The sequence below is a fragment of the Suricata suricatta genome, chromosome 1 (genome assembly GCF_006229205.1).
Source record: "Suricata suricatta isolate VVHF042 chromosome 1, meerkat_22Aug2017_6uvM2_HiC, whole genome shotgun sequence".
NCBI classification, from domain to species: domain Eukaryota; kingdom Metazoa; phylum Chordata; class Mammalia; order Carnivora; family Herpestidae; genus Suricata; species Suricata suricatta.
The window spans coordinates 49,201,571-49,227,633 of record NC_043700.1 but is presented as its reverse complement, the minus strand read 5'-3'; the positions used below and the strand labels follow the sequence as shown (position 1 = coordinate 49,227,633).

At 40.2% G+C, this 26,063-nt stretch overlaps 1 protein-coding gene across 2 annotated transcripts in view; it reads left to right on the top strand.

Moving 5' to 3' along the window:
- Positions 1 to 24,706, top strand: part of PINX1 (PIN2 (TERF1) interacting telomerase inhibitor 1) — an 87,007-nt gene extending 62,301 nt beyond the window's left edge. For both annotated transcript variants that reach the window (XM_029938591.1, XM_029938596.1), the window contains one exon: positions 23,997 to 24,706. In XM_029938591.1, the coding sequence (XP_029794451.1) occupies positions 23,997 to 24,473 (477 nt within the window). In that variant the 3' untranslated portion in view covers positions 24,474 to 24,706. The remainder of the gene's footprint in view (positions 1 to 23,996) is intronic.
- The last annotated feature ends 1,357 nt before the right edge of the window (positions 24,707 to 26,063 follow it).

Genomic DNA, 26,063 nt, shown 5'->3' with positions numbered 1-26,063 from the left:
GAGCAAGTTTGTGGCTACTGATCAGCAGTGAAACAGTAGTTAGCAGAAGGTGTGTGCCACCCTGGGCCTTCCATGCAGTCACACCTTCACTTTGTTCCCGTCACTGTACGTTCACTTGCTTGTCATTTCATTGCTGTTACTGTTAACTAGTTTTTTGGGGTTTTTTTTTCATACCTTCATTTGATGTTGTGAGTTCCTTACTTAACTTTTCTCATGGATCCATCCACATCTGCCAAAGCCCATTGTGCCTTGGAACCTCGTCTTCCTGATCGGCTTCCTTACTCTTGTCTGCTTTTTGCTGTCACTACATGTGACAGAGGCTTTTTCATTTAGCCTCATTAGAATCCCTGTACACACAAGCTGATGTGACTTCATGGAGGGAAGGACCTTGAGAGAGGCATTAAAACTACTAGAAGTGAAAGAGATGAAGGAAAGAGCATGGAGCTGGTAGCATAGGGAGCTCTGAAAATGCTACCTGCTTAGATTAGTTCACCTGCACTTCACTGGGCGTTGACTATAGTCTGACCTAAACATGATCATCATGGAGGAAGAGCAATCTTCCCTAAGCTTATAGGTTTTTTCATGTGTGTGTGTGTGTGTGTCAGGGGGGTGAATTTCAAATGATTTGAAAAAAAATTTTTTTTAATGTCTATTTTTGAAAGAGAAAGAACATCAGTGGGGGAGGGGCAGAGAGATTGGGAGAGAGAATCCCAAGCAGGCTCTACACTGTTAGCACAAAGCCGGACTGACATGGGGCTCAAACCCATGAACCATGAGATCATGACCTGAACCAAAGTCAGACACTCAACCAACTGAGCCACCCAGGTGCCCCTCAAATGATTTTTTATTATAAAAGCAGAAAATAGGGGTAGCTGGGTGACTCAATCAGTTGGGCCTCTGACTCTTTGATTTCAGCTCAGGTCTCTTCAGGAGTTTGCCTTTTTAGCTCTGCCACTGAGCCTGTGAAGTATGTATTTTGCTTGCGGGTTGGTTGCATTCCTACAATGCTCCTCGCTTTTAGGAGTGACCACTGCTCTCTCTACAGCAAGAGAGCACATGCCCAGCATGCCCCCTCTCGTTGGCCCGTTGTTGTTCTCTTCTCCTTAATTCTTCTCATTCTTTGTGGAGAAGATAAGGTTTTTCATTCCCTTGTCATGTTCTGATAGCCTGGACGTTACCTGGTAATCGAGGGAAAGAAAAAACTGGCTGAAAGGGGAGAGGCTGCAGGAAGTTGTCCTGGGCTTGATCCCTTTAAGGGCCCCAGAGAGGCTTTTCCATTCCCGTCTCCACCTTCATCCTGTCGCTCTTCTCTACCCCTCATCCTGCTTTTCCCCCACTGTCCTCAGTTCCCTGGTATTACATAATATTCCTGTTAGAATCAGTTCCTGTTTTGCTAGCGAGAGGAATTGTGACTCTTTCAGGGAAAAACCCTGTTCTAACATTAGTAGCAGCTGCTGGTGGCCAATCCATGATCTCATATGGGAAACACATCGCTTTGCTGGCTTCTCTGTTACCGTCTGAGTCAGCGCACAGATGAGATTACCTTGCTGCCTTGTTTGGGTTCCCCTCTGCCTGGTCTCTTCTGTGGGAGTCCACGATGGTTTCTCTTATGATAATGGACCTGCCAGTGTCAGGCCAGTTAGTGATCACTTTCACTTACGCGCAGATGCCCTGGGTTATTAGATACTGCACTCCAGGAAAAACTGTCCTCATACACTAGCAGACGTACATTCACTTTTAAAAACATTTCATAAACTTAAAATGTAATAAAAGCCAAGTAAAAAGAGTTCCTACCTACCCATTCCCAGCTTAACACTGATCAGTCCATGGCCATTCGTATGTCAGCTATACTCCATTCTCTCCCCAGTTACTGAAGCAATCCCCAGACATCATATCATTTAATCTTAGTATCTTATTTTAGCGTTTCATTATACATCTCTTAAAAATAATGACTCTTTTCTTCCTAAAGATAAAGACTCTTAAACATACAACCACAGTACCATTATTATACCTTAAAAACATTAACCACAATCACTTATCACATCTAGCAGCCAGTGTTCAGATTTCCTTAGCTGTCTCATAATCTTTTAGTATGCATGTGTGTGTCTGAATTAGGATTCTACCAGGATCTGTATATTGTAATTGATTGATAATGTCTTTTACTCTTAACCTATAGGTTCCCATTTCTTCTTTTTTCCTTGCAATTTATTTTTGAAGATACTTTGGTTCCTTGTCGTATAGAATTTTCCATATTCTGGATGTTGTTTTTATCTTTAGAGTATCCTTTAATACTCTTTTAAAAAATGCTACACTGAATCATTTTATAACATAAATTACCATCCTTGCTAGCCCCTCTTTAGTCAGTAATTTTCTTTGCATGGCTCTTTACCAGGTATACGGTTCCTGCCTTCATGTAATTTACAATGTAATCTGAAAGACAATAGATAGTATTGTAAGCTCTTCCAAGATGATAATGTCAGATATAAATATAAAAAATAATATCAAGTAGAGGCATTTCTGCTACAATACAAGATATATGTTCGTGAAAAATTACATTTTGCAAATTCCACATTATAAGTAATAGAGTTTATGGGGAAAAGTGGGTAGGAGTCAGACTAATAAATCTGTGCAGTTTTGTAACCAAAAACACACTTGTTGCTCCCCCACCACCTCTTTTTCTCTCTTACACACACAAACACACACATACAGTAACTGTTGCCTCATGAGATAATTCAAACAGACCAGGAAGACTACTGAGGGGATCTTAAAAATTCTCAAAAACATAGAATGAACACATTAGCTTGTTGGTGCTCAGTCACTAAGGATGGAAGTGGAGCTCTGAGCTGTGGGCCACCATTTCGGTGAACACAGGGGCATGGAATCTGCTACCAGCTGAGAGTTGTTGCAGATCTGTTCTGGGTGAAGCAGACTCTAAAAATGGATGCCAATTTAGCATGTAGGAAGCGTATTGGGAGGTGTTTTCATTACTAGCAGGGGCGGAGGTGTGCAAAGACAGAAAGCAGGATTGGGCAAAGAGAGAAGTTGGTCTGCTATTATATACTGACATGTCCTCAGCTGACTCCACAGAGGCCTCTTTAAAGCTGCCCTAGATCTTTAGCAGAGGCTGGGCCTTTGTGGCCCTGCATTGACCAGTCACTGGGTTCAGCCTCCCTGTCCAGGAATGGGCGTCTGACCTTAGGCCAGGTGGCTATTCCCAGAGAGGACTGACAGCTGAGAGTTGTTAGCCCCTTGGGGAGCAGCCCTTTAGTGGGAAGGGTGGATTTGTGGGCACTGCACAGCAGCCAAACTGAGGGATTTTGGGGTTTTTCCCTGGCCTTCTGGGGGTGCAATTCTGCCTACATGGTCCTGGCTCCCCTGGTCTAAGAAAAAGCACACGGCTTCCACATTTTACTATTACTAGTCCCCTGTTTACCAGCGATGGATGAGCTACTTGGTGTGAAAGAAACAGAGGTCAAAGAGCAGACTAGTTGGGAACAGTAAGCGATGACGTCAGGGCCTCTTCATGTTTTCACTGACTGCAGAAAGTGTCCACACCATTCACACTTGCCCTTGGCAGCTAATTGACAGATTTAATTGCCTCAAAAAATTCACCTGCAGTTTAAGGTGCTTCCCATGATGCCACATGATAAATTATACCTAACTTATTCACCCCCTCCCACCAAACTATCACAAACTTACACGGTTAGTTACTACAAAACAACAGAGAAACAGAAAATGTTAGATTTCTCTGGCCATCAAAAAATTCAACTGGCTGACTACTTTTAATGACTCTTTAAATATATTGATAAAGAAACAAATGACAGAGGATTATTGTATAGCATTACAGGGCATTTTGGATTAATGAAAATGTAGAAAAAAATCACTAGGATCATGAACTCTAAGTAGTATTTTAACAAATACTTAAACTTATGTCTTGACTTTAGTAACAAACTTGGTGGGGTTTCTATTTCTACAAATATAAAAGCTGACCTGGGGAAGCTACTTTACCTACATACAGTCTGAACATTTCGTGTCACATAGAATCTGTGCACCTTCAGCGATAAAATGGACAGCCTTATCTTTCTACTTACTGTGTTCTAGTTCTGCCACATTAGCCATGTAAAATCCCTTAATCTAATGATATACACGTCCCAGAGCCTTTTTAGGTAACTAATTCTGCCATCTGGAATTCAATGTGCCTGGCAACAAATTTTAATACTTGTCTAACTAAGGAGGAAACAACTAGTCGAAGGGCATTGTTTACGCTCCTTTATAACAATGCATTACTCTGACCTTCCTTAGGGGGTGTATGTGTATAGATGTAGGTATACATACACAGGCAACGTACATTCCAAATTGGGTACTTAAAAGTTGACCTTTCAACACTAGTTTCTTCAGTGTTGTGAAAAGTATTTACAGTCAAGATTTTCTATAATATCTTATTGAAGTTTGTGGAGTTTAAGAGCCTATGTTCCATAGGAAAGAACCACTTATTTGAAGAGAACTAATGTAAGTAGTACAGCAAATTGTTTGCTAATAAATGAGCATCAATAAATTGCTTGAAGCTACCTGAAAGCATTTCTTTTAAGTAAGTTAAATATTTCCCTTGACCTTAGGAATCCTTTGTATTTCAAGCTATTTTGTAATTGTGTCATTTAGAGAATTTCACTGAAACACTGTTGGATCAAGCTGAAGAATCTTTTCTTTTGTAGACTTTGGTTCTAAGATAGCCTTTTAAGGAGGATTCTTATTGTTAATTTACTAGGGCCAATCCTTCCATAGAGATAATGTGAGAAACTTAAACACAGCCCTAAATTAGTAGGATCTCACTAATAGCTCTAAGTGTTGTTCAGCATATTTCTTGATGCTTATCAGTCGTAAAATTGTAATCTTATGTAATTCCATTGGAACCATCTTATAACAACCAAAAAATTCTGTTTAAAATTCAGTCTTTAACCTAAAACTTTACAGGAATTTTCCAAATAATTATTTTTTTCTTCCATAAGATTTAAGTTATAAGTTCTCTGTGTCTGTCAGGAATCAGAGTACTTGTAGTCTTTCTGATTGTCAAGGTTTTCTTCATTCTTATCTGAAGCCGACTGAGCCTCTAGGAAGTTCACTTAGAGGTTTATTTTTTCTAATGGCACTCAGTTTCTGCAGACAACATGAGGCTACAATGGTTTTTATTTGTTTATCTTCTCTGCATCAGAGAGAGTTGTTTCAACAGAGTAGTCACAGTAATGACAGCCAGCTTCTAGTCACTACTGTCCCCTGACATCTAGGACCCCTTCTGTAATTCTCATTCCAACTTTTAAAATCATGTTGAGGTTCTAAGTTTTTCTTGAAGCATTTTGTAAGCCTGAGCTCCAGGTCACTGTTTCACAAGTACCTAAACTTATTTTATATCTTAATTTCAATAACCTAGATTTGGTGGAGTTTCTAGTTCTACAAATAAGAACGGTGACCTGGGGAGATACTTTACTTAATTAAATCTGAACATTTGTATCAACACCCTTTCTAAAAGGAAGGTGGCTTTATATTATTGGAAATTGTTGAGTAGACTCTGGAAATCAATAAAGTTAGTTTTATTTCTGTATATCAATGAAACTTGTAAATAGAGTGTTAGCTTTAGATATTTTTCTAATTCTTACTCCAAAATTGTTCAAGTTCCAGATTGAAAATTGTGATCCTAAGACAGTCTTTTTAAAAAATTATGATATACTTTTTTTTAAATTTTTTAAAATGTCTTTTATTTATTTTTGAGAGACAGAGAGAGACCACGTGAGCAGGGGAGGGTCACAGAGAGAGGGAGACACAGAATCTGAAGCAGGCTCCAGGCTCTGAGCTAGCTGTCTGCACAAGAGCCTGACGCGGGGCTTGAACCCACAATTGTGAGATCATGACCTGCGCTGAAGCTGGACGCTTAACCAACTGAGCCAGCCGGGCTCCCCGTGATATACTTTTTAAAGTTAAATATTGACACTATTAATTTAGTTAAATCAATCATTTAATTTTACATTATCATCCTTTTGCTCAGTCCTCCCTTGTAAGATGATAAATATGTTATTAGAGAGGCAAAAGCATGGCATTCATATTGCTTTGCTTTTAATGGATCCTGGTTACCTGGAATTGGATTATGCATGATGCATGACACATTATCATTATTGGTCACATTTTATTTCAGACTCCTTTTACCTCATGAGGATCTAGAACTGGTACGTTGGCACTTCCTTAAATTAATAGATAAAATCATAGGTCTGAGTTGAAGTTGCGTGTGAGCCATAAACACAGCCCACTTTCCATTCATCTGTGCTGAGGCCTACTTGGTGTCTTTACATGAGGCTGGAATCGTGGTCCTGACTCCTACAGTGTAATAATGTCTCATTATTTCATCATTCTTCTAAGAAATATTATAATTGTTTTATTCCTATGCCCTTTCCCCTGCTTGAGACTTATCCAGTTCCTTCTTATACTTAACTTGGATGTTTGTCCTTGTCACCCAGTAGCACTGTTGCATGACAAATGGTTAAATGAGTAAGACACAGTCCCTACTCACTGTCTAGTTGTGAAGTCAAGGTGTATACAGTCAACTGGAGCAGAGGCGCTGATTGCTATGCCAGAGGACTGGGGACGTATGTGATGTAGTGATGAATTCAGCGTCAGAGATTAAAGAAGGTGACATGCATGTGGTGTCTTAGAGGAGTAGTAGTTGGCCAGCTTGAAAGACCTCACAAGGAGGAAAGAAGAGCATCTCCACAAAGACACACATCCTTGAAAAAGCAGAGCGCCTTTTTGGGAGATAACTGGCATCCTGATACAGCTAGACTGTGAAGGTGGGTAGAGATGGGTCTATACCCCAGAAACCCCTCCCCGCTGTGGGACTTGTAAGTAAATCCCTGAACTCATGACAGTTCATCATAAACATTTCAGTACTTCAGCATATATGACTAAAAGTTAAAGAACTTTTATATATAACTCCACAACTATTATTATACTCTACAAAAATTGATAATAATTGTGTGCTGTCATGGATAATAGTGTTTGGTTTCAACTTTAATAAATGTTACAAATTTTGTCTTTCTTTAAATCTCTTTGTTTGAATCAGGATCCAAATAAGGGTCGCATCTAACAAATGGTCAATAAGAGTTTTCAAGTTTCTTTCATTCTGTGGATTTTCTCCAAATCTTTTTTTTTTTTTCAATTTTAGACTGAAATTTAGAATAGGAATTTCCACATAGCCACTAACTCTTTACCCTGAGGTAATAAATAAATAATAAATATTTTCTTTGTTTTCTTTATTTACCAGTTTTCAAATGGAGAAGGTTCTCTAGCATTATCTGAATGTGACAGTGATTTTTCCTTTTTGCATCACTCATGGAGTGAAATATATCTGTTATGTTTCAGTATGTGTTGTTTATCCTTTTTGTTGATGATCAGATTTTCCATCTTTGCCCAGTAGAAGCCTCTTCAAGTTGGTTACCTGAGCATTCCTTCCTACCTGGTAAAAGATTTTCCGGGCATACTTTGTGCATTTGCTGCCCCAGACTTAGACTCATCCATTTCTACCTGGTTCCTTTTGGTGGTAGATGTTGCTCATTGATATTAAGTTAGTCTTTATTCCTAGTTCTTATTACATGGATAGAACTATAATTTTTTAATGATAAAATATATTGAGTTTCTACTCATATTACTTATTCAAATTCAGGACCACAGGGCTTAAGTTTATTAAGTTTATCTGTTATAAAGTTAGAATTATTATTAAGTTAGAATTATTATTAAGTTAGAATTAAGTAAGAATTCCTGGAATCTATGGAGTCTAGAAATAAAAGCATTAAACTGTTATTTTACTCATTTGTTTATTTCTCATTACATACAAGTTAGTCAAGGCATAGCACCAATAACTTGATTATTAAAAAAAAAAAAAAACAGATTGAGGATTTTTTTGGTTTTGTTTTACCAGTTCTTTTTGTCCTTAGGGTGTATCCTATTAGGGTGTGTACAGTCAAGTTCAGTGTTTTAAAGTTATTTGGAATTCTGTTCTGTGTAGGTATTCAACCACTGGTGAAAAATCAATGTGTTTTTGTTTCATTTTATTTTTCAGAATTGCTCTCTTAAATTTTAATTTTATATGTTTATTGATTCTTGGTTATGTTCTCTATTTTTATCCTCTTGATTATATTAGAAACTCACAATTTTGTAGTTTGAACTTTACACAAACTTTTAAATGGAACCTGGTCCTAAGACCTTTCTTCACCCTGGTTATCCCACTGGTCAGAATATATAGCTCTTACTCACATAATCCTAAAAACAAAATGTGATTAGATTCTATGCCATTTAAAAACCTGATCCATACCTACTTTTGTGATTTAGGGCTTATTTCTCTGTCACCTCCTATTCCAAGATGGAATAGTGATACTTTTTTTTTAATGTTTGTTTATTTTTGAGAGAGAGAGAGACAGAGCATGAGTGGGGGAGGGGCAGAGAGAGAGGAAGATAAGGAATTCGAAGCAGGCTCCACGCCCCGAGCTGTCAGCACAGAGCCTGACATGGGGCTCAAACTCATGAACCAAACTGTGAGATCATGACCTGAGCCGAACTCAGACACTTAACCAACAGAGTCACCCAGGTGCCCCGCAAGAGTGATATTATTTCTAAGTAAGCTTGGGAATGGGTACTCCCATTTCATTAATAGGATACTAGGGAAGAGCTAGCCTCCTCTCCCAGGGGCACCTGGCAAGCTGGTTGTTCATAACTGCTTCTGGTCTTCTTTTCACTTCCCTCATAGGTGTCTGCTAGTTTTGCATAGAATGTCTGGTTCATTGGTAGAAAGCCCATCCCCTTAGACAGAACAAGGTAAATCAGAGATTAAGCTACAAGACTTAATCAGGAGAACTCCTCATCTTATCCAGATCATGGTAGTGTCTGTGCGAATAGACCTTCTTAAAACAGGTTCAGCAGAACACTAATTCCATGAGATGTTGATGGATTTTATACCAAAAAGAGTTCCAATGTGAAACAGTTTTGGAAGTTCTGAAGTTTAACAACTACTGGATATCTCAGATGATAGTTTGCTTTGTGAATCAAAGGGAAGAATAGCATAAGTTTGTTTCACAAGCATATTTAACCACGAATCCTTCCCTGTTTTTCATTAAGGAGCATGGCATATTAGAGAAGTGCTGTGTTAGAAAATAAAGCTGCCTCTAGATTTAACTTACAGGACATGGCATGAGACGGAGGAGCGTGTTAACGCATACCATACCACAGGGATCAGTTCAGCAAAATTCAGACTCTGGGAGAACTTTGTAGCGCAGATGACTTGGTTTCATCAATAAGAAGTTGCAAAAACAAACAAGGGAATGAGAACCAATAGTCTAAAGACAAGAGACGTATCAGCTAATCACAGTATGGGGACCTTATTCGGAAGCTGATTCAAGTGAACTGTAATAAGAAATAACTTAAAAGACAATAAAGACATTGTGAACACAGAATAAATATTTAGTGATGTTAAAGAATTTTCTGTTAATCTTTTTATGTGATCGTATTATAGTTAGGGATTTTTCTTAGAGCTATTACCTTTTAAAGTGACACACTAAAACATTTATAGATGAAGGTATATGATTGCTTTGATTTGCTCTGAATTAATGAGAGTAGAGTTGGTAATGGTTATGTGTTGATAATTGTTAAAGCTGGGTAATGGGTATCGTCGGGTTCGTTTTACTATTTTCTCTGCTTTTCTTTGTTTGAACGTGTCCATGGTAAAAGGTTTAGAAAGAAGACTGCTAAATTTGTATTACTTTCACATGAGTTCATTAGAAATAACAAGGCCATAACTAATTTTAAATTTTCCTGCTTGGTCTAGATTCTTCTCGAGCAGCTATCTTTGTATCCCAGCCCGAAAAAGAACAGGATTTCTGAAGCATAGAATCCTTCTTGGATTCAGAGGTGTGATTTGTTGCAGAATGGAAGAGGTCACCAATGACATCCTTGTATATTTGGAGTGTCTCCTACCCTGGCTTGTCCCGTTGCAACATGGAAATGGAATTGGCCCCAGAAAACCCTGGTGATCTAAATGAGGCACATGTGCCCACAGAAAGCATTCTCTCTGCCACCTGTGGTTTATAGGCCCCTGTCAGAGCACAGACGGCAGATGGGTCCTGTGCTACGTGCCCAGGAGCCAGTAGCACAAGGCAGTTAGGGGCAGGGCCCAAAGCAAGGAAAGTGGTGGTGCATTCCAACCAGAAAGGAAGTTCTTATAAAAACTTTCATTCCTGTTACAGCAGTTTTAACAAAAAGAGATGTAAAACATATGTGTTTAGAAAAAGGAGGGGGGGCGGCAGTTTTATTTGGGCCACAGCATTTTAAGATATTTTCAAAACCCCCATCTCTTTTCTTCATTCTATACCCTCTCCTACCTCACTCCCTCCAATCTCAAGCTGCTCACACCCCCAGCCCCCCCTTCGACTAGTTTAGTTTAGTGCCAGTCATGATGCTGTCTGCTCTGGAAAGTAGCAGGAAAAGCTGATAAGGTGCTGAGGACAGAAATCTCTGGCCTTATCTCTCTCCAGCACACAGTGCCGAGAGTGCATCCTTTTCCTGTCCTAGGACCAGAGACATAAACCGACCATCTCCTGGCAGCAAGGACTTCAAACAGGGTTTTGGGGGCCTGCCTCTACTTTCTATAGGAGCCAGAAAGGAGAAAGTGGGTCACTGCTTTTTTGAAAGTTGTTTTAGTGCCAGTAAAAATGTATATTGTCCTATAGTTAACAAATTAACTTATAAGAAGACACTCATTAAACAAGGCGAAAAGAAGTAGAAGTGGGGGAGTGAAGGGAAGAACTACCAAAACAACCCAAGAGTTGTAAGTCATTGGACTGTTTTGTTTGGTTAGATTTTTGCCAGGGCGTAGGTTTGGACTGAGTGAATTAGATTTGGCTTTTCATTTGTTGACAGATTAAGCACATGGTTTTGAGAGCCTTTGTGATAATAAGAAATTGACACACAGATGGCCCAGTGTTGGAAGAGAAGAGTGAAATATTGGCTCATTTTTCCTTCTATCCCTCCATCCTGCCAGGAAAACAGAAATAACATTCTCTCCCAGATTTTCATGCTGTGATGTTGTGAAAATAGGATGAAGAGACACCTTCCTTGGGTTAGAGCGTGGCCTTGGCTGGTGGGTGGGTGATGCCTTGCTTTTCCTGCTCTAGTCTGAGGGGACACCTGTGATGGAGTTCTGGGCATTATCCTCCCCTCTGGGCCTTCTTTGGAGCCAAACCACATAAAGTCAGAAGAGTCAGCCAACCTTAACAACATTCTGAATCATCTGGATCCTCAGAGAGGACCCACTTTGCAACCCAAGACTTTACAGTATTGAGGAGACCAGGCTTGATACTTTGTTACCGTTCTTGAAAGATATGGGTCAATGGACAATTCTGACAGACAGCTAAGTGTTGAATTTTTAAAAACTAATGACAACTTTAAGAATTGTGCATATTATAGAGTAGCAAACGCCTGATTTCATTCTTTTTTAAAATAGGTTTGTTTGTTTACTTTTGAGAGTGAGAGAGATAGAAAGAGAGAATCTCAAGCAGGCCCCGTGCTATCAGGACAGAGCCCCACACAGGTCTTGATCCCACAAACTGTGAGATCATCACCAGAGCCGAAATCAAGAGTTGGATGCTTAACGGACTAAGCCATCCAGGAAACATCCCCCCACCATTTTTAAAATGTTAGAATTGTAACACACCTTAAAAAATATAGCTGCCATTTTTCCACCTCTATTCATAGGTGCCTTACAAGGGCAGAGGAGGTTTAGGACATGAACGCGGGTCCCCCTAGCCCACCACATTTCTGATGTGTTACATACTGGACCCTGTTTAAGACTGCATTTGAAGAGTATCACACAGTACAAAACTGTGTTTCATAAACATCACTAAGTATCCCTACTTCCTTGTTTTGCACATGGTTCACTTTGAGGCCCAGAAAGGCCAATAACTTGTCCAAGATCACACATTCTGTCAGATGTAAGTCAGATTTTTTTGACACTCAGGTGATTGTCACTTGTACTGCATTGAATTCAGCACTTTTCTTTTGTCCTTTGTACCTAATACTTTATACAACCACCACTCAAAGGATGGTCCACAAACCAGCCCATGACAAGGACAGAAATTAGAAGTAAGCATTTAGGAACTTTTACAGCTTGATAATTAAGTTCTATAAAGTGGAATCTGGGTTTTTTATGTCTTTTTAGAATGTCACTGTCCTAGTAGTTCTTAATATTTTTTTATTTTGTTTTACTTAGTATGTTGTAAAAGTCGTGGTCCACAATAGATTTGAGATTTTAAAAAGAAAAATAAATGGCCCTCATCCCTGATAGTTTGAGAAGCACTATGATATAGGGCACTGAATCCCAGAGAGATGAAGCCAGTGAGGAGCTACAACCAAGAAGCAGGTCTTTATGGAATCTTTTTGCATTCTGAGCAGGTAGGAAGGCAGCATTACTTCTTTTTTGCTTAAACTTTTAATATATTACCATTTTTTAATCAAATAAAAATTATTAAAGCTTGTATAAAACTAAGAGATTATATATTTAATGTGTATAATATATAAGAGGATTATATTTTTAATAGTAATAGTGTTTCTTTTTATGAGCTTTTTAGAATTATAATCTCAATTTAATTGGTTATGGGTTTGTTGAACTGAGTTGCCTCATAGTTGGTTTTCTTACCATTTAGTCTCTCTTTATCCTAAAAATAAATTCTCCCAATGTATTTTTTTAATTTTAATTGTTATTGTTATTGTGATAAGATCACTTACAGGAGATCTACCCAGGTATTATTGTTGTTGTTATTATTATTATTATTATTATTTTATGGTCTGTCTCCCTTAGAACAAGAGCTCCTAAGGGACCGGTCCCAGTCAGGTAAATAGTATGTGCCTGGTGAGAATGTTCACAAGGGACTGAATGGCCAAATGTTTGGATCTGAGCCTTTTTAAGATCTTATTTTTGTGTAATTAGCTTTTATTACATGACTCAGTGAGTTCAGAATTTTATTTAATGTATTCTTACTAACTTAAATATTTTTTAAACATAGAATTATTTTGCCCTACCAAATTTACTCCTAAAAAGTATTTAGATGTTTTTAATTGTTATTTTGATTTCTGGTCTGCTAAAAAGAGTATATAAGGATTAATCTTATATAAGAGTCGAGGAAGGGACTTTTTTATATTAATTTCACTTACCTAAATTAACTTACCTTTCTCTTTAAAATAATCTTGACTATTCCAGTAACTGTTCCTATTCTTTTTTTAAAAAATAGTTTATTGCCAAGTTAGTTTCTATATAACACCCAGTGCTCTTCCCCACAAGTGCCCCTCTTCGTGACCATCACCCCCCTTCCCCTTTTCCCCTCCCTCTTCAGTCCATAGTTTGTTTTCAGTATTCAGAAGTCTCTCATGATTTGCCTCACTCCCTTTCCCTAACTCTTTTCCCCCCTTTCCCCTAACCATGGTCACCTGTTAGGTTTCTCCTGTTAGACCTATGAGTGAAAACATATGGTATCTGTCCCTATTCTAATCCTAGTTTCAAAATACTAGGTTCTCTGAATTCTTCAAAAAATGCTATGCTTTCTATAATAAGGGGCTTAAGTTTGAGTTTTCATCATTCCTAAGCAACTTTAAAGTTTTGTGTGGAGGGGCACCTGGGTGGCTCAATTGGTTAAGTGTCTGACTTCAGCTCACGTCATGATCTCATGGTTTGTGGATTTGAGCCCCGTGTTGGGCTCTGTGCTGACAGCTCAGAGCCTGGAGCTGCTTCAGATTCTGTGTCTCCCTCTGTCTCTGTCCCTTCCCTGCTCACACTCTGTCTCTCTCCAATAATAAATAAACAATAAAAAAATAAAAAAATAAAGTTTTGTGTGCAGTAAAGATGGAAGAGACATCCTCTGTTAGCCTTTGCTTTCTGTTCTTTGAGATTCAGATACTAGCCTTCAGCTGCAGGTAAAACTATTTGTCCTGCCTCCAGAGAGCAGCGAAGAGAACCAGTTGACCTAGAATTATAAAATGTAGTCAATTTGAATTATTTTTAGACTTCATTCAAAGAAGTTGGTGCTTATGTCACATTGATCATTTCTAGCTTTGGAGGAGCCTCGTTTATCTTATAAGGGCCAGTAGGTTGTGAAATGTTGTCACATGAGTCACTGCAACTTTCCAAGCCTTAGGACCTTTCAGGGAGGCAGGAAACCTGCTCCTTTTTTTCTTTCCCCTCTTTTTCCCCAGAGGCTGTATGACTCTTGTCAGTAGTTTTGATGTTAGTTACTTGAGAAGTTGTTGCCATAGAGAACCATCCTTTTAAAACATGTTTATGTTGGCTTTTCTTAATGAATCGTAATTTGAGCAGCTGACAAGGCAACTGGAAAAAAAATAAAAGAAGAAATGAACAGCTTTGTTAGCATTGGCCTTTATATGAGGAATTTGGCCTTATTTGTATTGTTCTACAGTTGTCCAGTGCTGAGCGAGATATTTTGTCCCCTCCAGGTCCCCATTATCTTCTCTGAGATGTCCAGTTTATTTGTTTGAGTTTGTAAATTCCAAGCAAAATTCTAATACTTAATTATTAGAAAGGTATCTCTGTAGGCTTATGGGGTATTGAAAGTTCTCTTTGATGATCACTTTGCCAAACTTTCTCCTTGTCTACCATCCTTTGCTGCTTGAAGTCAGATGACAGCAGCCTCTCTACCATTCACTAGCATTAATTCAGGGAGGTAGCAGGTGACAGAGATTGAAAACTCCCATAAAACCCAAAGCCCCCAGTTCCATATATATGTGTGTATATATATGAGTCTGTATGTGAAAGGGTGTGTGTGTGTGTACTTCAGAAACATCCAGCATTTCCAAAAAGCGGATCATATTTTATAATGTATTCATTTATTTGTTCAGCAAAATTTATGTAGTGTCCATGTTTATTCATATACTAGAGAGAAAACACACTTTCACAGATTTTTACTGATGAAATTCAAAATTTTATTTATAGACACTGATATTTGATATCATATTGACATAATTTTCACAGGTCATGACATATTCTTTCAATTTTTTCCCCCCAATTTAGAATGTAAAAACCAGGGTACCTGGGTGGCTCAGTTATTTAAGCATCCAACTCTGGATTTCAGCTCAAGTCGTGATCTCATGGTTCGTGGGTTTGAGCTCTGCATCACTCTCTGTGCTGACAATGTGGAGTCTGCTTTGGATTTCTCTCTGTCTCTCTCCCCCCCGCCTCTCCCCGACTCATGCTGTCTGTCTGTCTGTCTGTCTGTCTCTCTCTCTCTCTCTCTCTTTCTCTCTCTCAAACAAATAAAATGTAAAAACCTCCCCACCCCCTCCCCCACCAAAAGAGAGAACATTAGCGGGGTAGAGGGGCAGAGGGAGAGAAATTGGGGATCTCACGCTTAGCACAGAGCTGAACAGGAGGCTCAGTCCCAGGACCCTGGCATCAGATTGACTTGAGCCAAAATCAGGAGTCAGATGCTCAACCAGCTGAGCCACTGAGGTGCCCCTAAAATGTAAAAACCTGTTTTTAGCTAGTGCAGTGTACAGAGATCAATTGGCAGCAGCCTGGATTTGTCCACCCCATTCCAGAGAGAACTTTCCTGGAACCCCTGTGGAGTGGGCTTCTAAGACACGCCCAGAGTTCCTAGAACCTGTTTGTACATGCACACCTGCCCCCCACATACACTGTGTCTGCAGGTGTTTTCTAGTTGAGTTGCTGCGTAATTCCAGTTCTGATATTATATATATATTTTTAGTTAGTTTTGAGAGAGAGAGTGAGCATGCATGTGTGCAAGTTAGAGAGGGGGAAGGGCAGAGGAAGGGTGAGAATCTCAAGCAGTCTCCGTACTCAGCATGGAGCCCAATGTGGGGTTCCATCCCATGACCCTGAGATCATGACCAGAGCCCAAATCAGGAGTCAGACATTCAACTCTCTGAGCCTCCCAGGCGCACCATTACATTTTTTATTTTTAACCCAACTTTAATCAAAACTTCTCTTCAGTCAGGTGGAATTTTGCATTTGTTTTTAACCCTTGGTTGCTTTCTAACACTAAAAGCAATTGTGTCTCTCAGGCAGATTCCCTAAGGCTGGTTAGTTACAGTTGAGACTTGGTGTATTTAGCCTAACTCCAGATGTGAGTGACAGAGATCTTGAAAACAACAAAACAAAACAAAATTTCACACTTGAATAAAACTTTTGTAATTGCAAACACAGCTCTTTGTCAGTAAAACACTGAATATTTCCAATTATATGGAAACCAAAAAGGTCCATAGGAAGCAAAAGAAATGCCAGTGTGGTGGGACACTTCCTGCTTACGGTTATGCATCACTGCTTAGCTTACCCTTTAGAAACAAACCCACTTAGATGACTCCCTAGAATCAGAGGCTTTCCCAGGTTGTATTTTCAGCCCAAGATACAACATGGGCTGTACCTTAACAGCTTGTTACTCGGGGCTGATAGTGGAACTTCCATCCAGCCATTTGTCTTCTCAGGACAGGCCCCTACCTTTGCCTCTGATATGCCCTAGAACTTCCTTGCTGTCCCACCTTTTCTTTACAAGAGCAGGTCAGCCCATGCATGCTGTTTTGTTGCTGTGTTCAGCCAGTCCCACAGAGTGCATGTGACTGTTTTCATACGACACAGCACCTATTTTTTTTTCCCAACTTACCTATCTCCTGGGAGGTAACTATGGTAGCATGTGTAGTAATAGACCAGAGAGGTGTGTGGATCGGTCGACTGAGCTCCTCCGCATCACGAAGGGCCTCAGGAAGTAACTGGCTGATCACGCTGAAAGGCATAAGGCATTCAGCTGTACCTTGCAGTACTTAGAGAAGCAATATGCACCACGAGGCATGGTGGCATCTGATGAGAAGCGAATGGTTTCATGAGGTTGGAAAGAATATATGCTGTAAAATGCTGGCTCTTTCCTACCCTTCCAAGCACCTTCTGGTCATTAGGCCTGCCTGGCATGTGACGTATTGTTACCAATAATTACAAAGCTTATGGCTCAGTGGTGCCAGTGGGGGTGTCTCCCAAGCCTTGTGGGCTTGGTGCCTTATGTGCTTTTCCTTGAACACTCACCATGCAATTGTTCCTCATTAGAGAGTATGTGTGCTGAATATAAATAAAATAGAAATGGCCTCTGCCCTCCAGGAACTTAACATTTGCTGGGAAGATGCTTATGAAGCAAATTACACAAAATCAGAAAATAGACATCACTAATTAATTGCTAGTCACAGACCGTAAACAAGAGAGGATATTCCACAAGCGATCAGGCTTTTTGAAAGAGCAGTTTCGCACTTGGTCTTCAAGAAAGTGACCCACCTGCAGCACCCAGGTGGCTCAGTTGGCTAAGCATCTGACTCCTGATTTCAGCTCAGGTCATGATCTCACAGTTTGTGAGTTCGAGCCCCACATTGGGCTCCATGCTGACAGTGCAGAGCCTGCCTGGGATTCTCTCTCTCTGCCCCTCCTCTCTCTCTCTCTCTCTCTCTCTCTCTCTCTCTCTCTCTCTCTCTCTCTCTCTCTCTGCCTCTCTCAAAATAAATAAATAAACTTTAAAAAATAAAAAGGCAATGCACCTGTGTGTAAAAGACCTGCAAGAACATCATCATCCCACATACTGTGTGACTGCATCAGCCCACTCTGCCCCCTCTCTTGGCAGAGGGTTTAATGGTGCACATCCTGGCAGGACCTTCATCTTGACAAGTGATGAAACAAACCACTTCATGAATTTATCTATGTCCAAAATGAATGGGTGCAATTTCTACAAGCCAGGAGTACATCAAGACTTAATTTGTGCTTGTCAGAACTGTCCTGGTGAAAAACTTGGAAAAGATACAAAATGTTCTTTCAAACCACTCACTTGCCAAGCTTTCGTAACTTTTCACAAAGGAATCCACCACAAGCTGAGGAAAGGCAGAGGAGACTGAGTGAGCATTTGTTCATTGCAGGCAACAGCTAGCAGAGCTGATAACTCCAGTGGTTAAATCCATTGCTCTTGAGCTCTGGATGTCTACTTTTTCTTTCAATGAGGAAAGTTCATTGAAGGATTACTGTTGCAGCGTTGCTCTCTGTTTTGACATGGAAATCAAAAGGCGTCCATCATCTCTCTTAAGATCAGCAGTGACATATGAGAAAGGCTGGTGAACTAAAGCCTTTTGCCTTTGAAACCCCACCTCTGGACTAGTCTGCTATCATAAGTTAAGATTTTATATTTATAATGTGTTTGCCCCAAACAACTCACTGAATCTACAACCCACACTGCTTTGTCCTCCTGCCCAGAAAGATACTAACAACATTCTTTTGAGAGCAATAAAAGAGAATCCTCTTTATTTGGGCATTCTGCTGTTAATCCAGTTTGGTACACGTGTTTGAAAGGCACAGAAGATTGTGAACCTAGAAGTGCTTGAGCATATAGCTCAAAGAGCTGCAGAGCCTCTAGAGAGAAATACTTAAAGGAAACAAAGAACAAACTCATAATTCTGTAGACATTTGAGAAAAGTTGACATGCATAGCTTGGGGCATCTTCTGTACCTGAGATGGTTGTATTATAATTTAATTGATGTGTTCAGGATCTCTCTCTGCAAGGTCTTGTTTCTTTTGCATGCATTCTGCCTTACTGTCCCTAATCCCAGCGGTAATTCGGAACTGCCAGAGGTAGGTTTAGGTGCTGAGATTCTTCAGCCCTCAGTGTGGCACACAGTAACAGCTTTGAACCTCTTGATCTAACTGTTGCTGAGAGAAAACTGAGACAAAGCAAGTCAACGGTAGGAGGGGCCGTTGCCTCACCAGCAATGGCTGTCTGCACTGGAAGTGGCGGGGTGGGGGTTCTAAGAGGGAGTCTTGCCTTAGGTGGAAGGTTCAACTTGGCTTTTACTTTCTGCTTCAAAACACTTACACTTCTCTAAGTGAATTTACATACGAATTGGACTAATTATAAAACTCTTAAGCCTGGCTTTGGGCTACTTTTTATTTATATAAATTGCAAACTAGACAAGAGTTTTTTTTTCTGTTTAGAAAATAGTATCTATTTCTGGTGACATTTTTTCCACATTGAAGCATTTGCATCAGTTAACTTCTGCTCTCATCAAAGGCAAGCATGGATCCTGGTCCATGGATTTTTATGAAACTGGCATACGTTTCAGTATTAGGATGATTTCTGAAGAGAAACAGTGACAAGTGAGTCTGTGTAACAGGCTAAAAGTTAGGATGCCGTAGCAGAAAGAGAAAGGGCTTTGTGTCTGGCAGCCTTGGGGCTGAATCCCACTGCTGCCAGTTCCTGCCACAAGATCTACTGCACAGTTAAGTGCTTCGAGTGTCCATTTCTACCTCTGTAAAACAGAGTGCCTCTCCTCAGGTTGCTGTGAGGGTCACATGAGATGACTTATGATAGTAAGTGACTGGCATGTTGAAGCCGTCCAAGAAATGATCGCTGCTTCCTTCAGGACCACCAGGTATAGCCACTTTGAGGAAAGTGTCCTTATGTGATTGTGTGGAACATTCCCACAGGGTTCTTCTAGCTTGAATCCACTAACGTTCTGTGAAGTGAGGAACAGGTCCTCCCGAGTGCTAACCCACAGAGTATTTGATCAAATTTTTCTTTTAACACATACTCATCTATGCTCTGAAAAGAAAGGAAAACACTGAAGTTTTCTGGGAACAGACAATATTAACTCATAAAAGTTTTTAGAGCAACACAAGAGTACTTTCTAAAATACATCGAAAATATTTCAATAAGTATACTTTGGGTCTTTCTAATTGACAAAAAGGAAAGTGGTACAGTGGGTAAATAAATTTAGGAAGAGTTTTTTTTTTTTTAACTGTTTTATTAATTCCCTTACCATTTCCCCTCCTCATTCATGGGCCTTTTTCTTTGAAAAGCTTCATCTCAGGTCCTGGGCATGCACAGTTCCATTGGACATATCTCTGCCCTGGCTGAGTGGGGAGTCTTGTGACCTGACCAGTCATGCATGGGCGGCACAAAGGCTAAGGGTCCCCATCGCAGAGCCCCGCTCCCACACGTATGACTCTCCCACCTGCATCCGTCACCGGACCCAAGTGAAAGCCTGCATTTTCTTGTGCACATGCTGTTACGAGATGGCTGTTAAAGCGCTGGGCACACTCGAGCCAGGACTTACAGAATCCTAGATTGTGGAGGCATAAAAGCCAAGGGACTTCATTCCAAAATCCACCACATTTTTATTCTAATCAGGTAAAATCATTAGCATTTCCCCTATGCTGTGCCTTTGGAGAACACAAGGTTATATGTATGTGTAAGATCAGTGGAAATTTTCACTCCAAGATCTAGAAAAAGAGAATCTTAAAGTTTTAGATTTTTTACTACCTTTCTTAGAATTTGGGACGATTTCCAGGATGTAGGTGTAAAGTAGATGCATCCTGCAGTGAATAGTCACTCCAGTTTTTAATTTTTATTGATTTTAGCCTCTATATAATGTCCATTCTTTTAAACAAATTCTTAACAACTGTTCAACACAAAACAGTATTTGGCTCTTTCGGCTCCTCTGAATGGTCTTACTGGATGTGCTGCGTGTGTTCCTACAAGTGGTGTAAGAATGTTTCCACAGGTACACTGTAGGTAGATTAGCAGTCTCACAGCTGCATCTTGGCTTAGCCGTGGGGTAGTTTTCAGTGAGCACAGTTGATCTGCCTGCTTATATACTGTATACTTCTCTGCTCTCTTTTATCACAGAGGAATGGCCAGCACAAGCATCTCTTCAGAGATCAGTAAATTTTAGGTCTTTAAGAGACCTTAGAAGTTACCTCCTTTTGGAGCACCTGGGTGGCTCAGTCAGTTAAGCATCTGACTTCAGCTGAGGTCATGATCTTGTGGTCTGTGAGTTTCAGCCCCACGGCAGTCTCTGTGCTGGCAGCTCAGAGCCTGGAGCCTGCTTAGGGTTCTCTGTCTCCCTCTCTCTCTGCCCCTCCTCCACTCACATGTGTCTCTGTCTCTGCAAAGTGAATAAACCTTAAAAAAAAAAAAAGGAGTTACTTCATTTAACTTACTCCTTTGACTTGATAGTAGGTAATTGAGGCCTAGAAAGGTTATGGGATTTACCTGAGGACCTCAATTAATTAACAGCAAGATTAGAATTTTTAAAAGAAGTTTCTGAATCCCTAAACTTAGATAAAATGGTTATTAAGATGACTAGCTAACCATATCTCCCTTGGTAGAATTTTATATGGAACTGGAAGTTTTCAAGCTATTTGTAAAATTTTTTACTTGTTTTTAGAACACTTAGCAAATTGGTGCATTCTCAAAGTTTACAAAGTAGTTAAAGTGACATTTGTTATTACAGGTTTTTATGAGGTTATATTATGTGTTTAATGGAAATGTGGAAAGATGCAAGTTGTCTGTGTTTCAAACAACTAGAAAATAACTCTTGCTTTTTTTCAGTACTTACTTACTTTGAAGTAGAGACCAAACATGAAAAGTCCTGGTTTTCTTGAAAAGCTGTACATTTTTCATATTTATGGAGAAGAATGTAGAAACTGGAATTACAACCACTGTAGTAAAACTAGGTTTATCATTTAGAAAATCATAAAATATGGACTTAGAAGTATGAATCCTGGGCACTGCTCCTACAGAAATTCAGATCTGCAACTGATTCCCACTGTTTCCATGGTTTTTAAAACAGATGCATTCCTGTAGTGTGGGAGGGTGGCTGCCCTTGGCATTAAATGGCTCTCCCCGTCAAGTCTTTGCTTTGCCTACACTTCCTGTGAGATAAATAGGATTTGGGTGCTGGCACCTCTTGCTTGTTTCCATGCCCTGCTAAGCTTAGTGTGCAGTGGCCCATGGTTATTAAAGTCCTTATCACCATAAGGAGTTAATTATGACCATAGTTATTTTCTGGAATTAGAAAGGCCTGCAGAATTCAACAAGTGACTCAAAAATAGTCTTACATTTCCTACTAGTTAAAAGTGTGATTAATACCAGCAGTTAGTTCCTGTGATTTAACTGTTAAAAGCAGGAATTCAGGAGGTAATAAATAGGTGAGCAAGGTAAGGAGCCATAAGATATAATTTAAATTTGAGTTCCTCAGACACAGAAGAGTTGGCTCACATAAGATAAACTCCTTTTAATGCCATGAAACTAAATGAGATCTGTTTTACATAAATGGGCCACTTTCACAGACTGTCTGCTGTCTGGGTGTGGTTGTGTGCCCTTAAATGGAAGGCAAGACCATTCTTGTCCATTAAACTGGGATTAGCTAACACCAAGAGACCTTGAGAAGACTTCTCATTCTGCTATGCAGAACTTCAGCTTTTTTAACATTTAAGAAATAAAAAGGCAAACGAAATGACCTTGTTTTTTTCTTCTGTGGCCGCTCTTTTTAATTTTTTTTGCACAATTACCTGATGGGATTGCAGCCAGAATTGAATGCTGATAGGTAACATTTGAACTTCTTCCCAAGGCTTAGTTAGTTTATTCTATATGTTCTGCGTTTTGCATTTCACATTTTAAAAAATTGAGTGCATGATTCTGTGTTTTGGGCCCTGAAGAAAATAAGATGTGTGTTAACTGGATATGTTTTGATACAAGGTGAGGTACCCTTTAGCGAGAGCTCTCTGGGGCAGTGGACACTCAAAGCCCAATTGTTCATTGATGCAATGTTAATTCTGCTGGAATTTCAAAAAGGATGCTACGTTAACCCCACTGAGCTGGGTTTTGAGTTCTGTATCAAGAAAATGCATGGTCCGTTTATATGTGTTGGTTTATAATAAAGTTCTCTGCACAGGCAGAACTTGGCCAAGTTCAGAATAATTTGTAAAATCCTAATTAGGAAACTGATTTATTCAGTTTTGCATTTACCCACGCTTCCAACATGAAAGGGTCAGACAACCAGTCTTCCTGTGCAAATAAGTGAATATGAGGGACGAAGCCAGGTAATTATGAACACCTATGTTTAGCATTATTATTTAATGGCTTGATTACTTTAAAAGTTTCTGTGGGCACAGTTGTTCTAGATATTGGCATGACTTAAAGCATAGTCTTTATATTCTTTATCTTGTAGGTATTTTCTTTCCCCTCACATGTTTTCATTGCCTTACTGCCAGCCAGCCACAACCCATATGGTGATACTAGCATTTCATTTTTTATTCTAGCCTCTTAAGTTAGGAATTTTCTTGACTCTAAAGCCTTACAGCTCAATGTATTTATTTAAAATTAATATAAACGCCACCTAATCCCAGCTGTTATAAGCTGAGTAAATTCTTCACGTTTTCAAGCAAAACTAAACAGCCATGAGTACCTAATCCATGTCAGAGTAGGAATGGGGCCGTCTCCCTTCTCTCCACTCCCAGCCAAGAGGAGATGGGCTCCTCATGCTAACCTATTCGTTCTGAGAGGAGGAAGGAACACCTTCACTTCCAGCTGTGGTGCGTTCTCTCCTGGAGGGCCACCCTCTGCCTTCAGAGGATACAGGTGTTCCTTGACACACCAGCTTCTGGTTGGTGTTGGGCTCCTGTTAATAGAAGGATTCACATACACATGTGTCATATGTGTTTCTAGGTCAATGCACAGAGACTTGTCCGATCAGTAACAGAGCTGAAATAGGTGTCCAACAAAATCACAAAGCTGGAGAACTTTAGTGTCCCTGTTCTTTAAGGGAGATTCTGAGTACTTAGTCATCATTTATAACATTGTTGCTAAGGAGCTGTTTACTCAGAATTCCAGGGAGGTGACTTAGGTAGCTAAAATATGAAGTTAGCTTCTGTCCCTTTGAATACATACAGTGTTCAGCCAGGGTCTGGCCGCCTTGTTCTATGCTCTGCAGTTCAGCTGTGCAAGAGAAGGAAAGAAGGAGGAAGCCGGGCACTGAGCCTGGTCCACTGCTGTGTAGGAGTAGCTCCGTGCACAGGCCTCCAGGATGCTATGAGGAGTGAACAGCCAATGCCTAACTGGTTGTAACTTTTTTCCCCATTTTAGGATGATTCCAGCCCTGCTGTTCTAGATGGCAATACACCCTCCACTACAACGACCAGTGCCTTCACCATCCAGGAGTACTTTGCCAAGCGGATGGCGGAGCTAAAGAACAAGCCACAGATCACAGCTGCAGGACCTGACCTCATGGAGACCCAAGTGGAAAGGAAAAGGGAAAAGAAAAGAAAGAAGGAGTCAAAAAATAAAAACGTGGAGAATTACACCGAACCCAAGGCCAAGAAGAAGAAAGAGCAAGTTGATTGGCAGCTCAGAGACCCTTGTTGGGACGAGAATTCTGGTGTTTCTGCTGCTGATGATGGAGAGGATTGTGTGTGGCCACCTGACGACCAGGACATTGCCCCAAAGCCCAAAAAACAGAAACAGAAGAAAAAGCTACAAAAACAAGTTGAAGTAGCAATGGATGTTACACTAGATGAAATACCAGTGAAAAAGAAGAAGAAGAAGAAGAAAGGCCCCGAATAAATTCTCTGGAGCCAGAGAATTTGCAGGCAGTCAGATGTCAGTGCGCCGCAAGCAAACACCTTTGGCCTGAAGTCAGAGCAGAGTTCACCCAAGAGAGCTTTGACATGCCCGGGGGTTGCTGAGTCTCGCCCTCTCACCAGGTTTTCCCCAGCGTCTTCCCAGAGAACTTTCTACTGTTCCAAATCCTGGCTCTCATAAACAAATAAATTTCTTTTTAGACTGTGAGCCCTTCAGCATGAGCGTTTCTTCATGTTTGTTTGAACACATGGTTATGTGTGTGTGCACATGTGTGTGTAGGTATGTCACAGTCTGTATTCGCTCTTGATTTCCTTCAGTAACAGTGAATTTTGCTTCCTTCTCAAGGATTTAGTCTAATTAAAGGATTAAGAGGCAATAGTTTAGATTCAAATAGTTCTTTTTGTTCTATAGCCAACCATATGTTTTTGCCAAGCAGGTATTTATATGATTACATTCCCAAATCAGAGCATTGTTTGGTTTAGTTTGGTTTTGATGGGGAAATTGTTTTAATACCCTCTCTTCTACTGAGCAATGATGGCCATGTGTTCTGAGGTCTTATCCCCAAAAGACAGAGTTTAAGAAGTGAACTGACTCTGAGGACAGTGTAACCTTCCAGGTCTCTCAGGACGCTCCTCAGCCATTCGTCACCAGGTGTGGGCTGTCAGATATATTTCCATGTGGTTGTGCTTAAGGATAGTCCCCTGTCATGGGCTGTGCCTTATTTGTAATGATCATGAGTTTCAAAAGTACTGAGAATCTAAGGTCATGAAATTAACTTCCTCTGGAAGTCAGGCAGTCTCTAGCTTCGGATTGCCTTATGAAAGTTCTTAAAAGTATAAATATTACATACATAGTAAAAGGTATCTTTCCATTCTGCTCAAACCGAAAGGTGTCACCTCGTCGTGTTTTTCCTGCCATCTCCCACACCCTGGCAAGTCTCCCTGTGTGCTGGTTAATTTTTCCCTGTGCACTTTGCTTCAGACACCCTCACGCTCTCTTTGGGACACAAAGTGAAAAAGAAAACTCTTGCTTAAGTTTTGGAGATCCAGACCTATTGTGTTCCCAGCTTCTTTGCCCTCTTCTGCTTACTTCCTTCTCATCTCTTCCTTCTTTTCTTCTTCATCCATTTTCCCTTTTACTCCCTCTTCCCTGCTCTCCCCTTATTTTTGCGCCGCCCCCCCCCATTATTTTCTTATACCCCCTTTCTAACCACCTGCTCTGTATGTTGCTCCTGTAGTTTACTGCTGTTTGTCCCACTCTGCCAGACCTGGGAGCGTAGCCGGGAGGGGTGGCGGGGAGGACTAAGTTGTATGCTGTCTTCCACCTGATTTCTAGATTGCTCTGGGGTAGCAGGAACCAGAACTCCCACATAGCTTGATGACCTTTTGCTCTTGATTCTAACTCTTGGGTCACACCTTACTTATGAACCATGGCCCTGAAATGCCTAAAATTGAGAAAATACATAACGCTTGGTTTTAAGTCTTATGAATTCTGAATAGTGCTGCTAGTTATTTAAACACATGTGCGCACACATATACACACCACAGAGAAAATTCTCAGGAATTCAGAGCC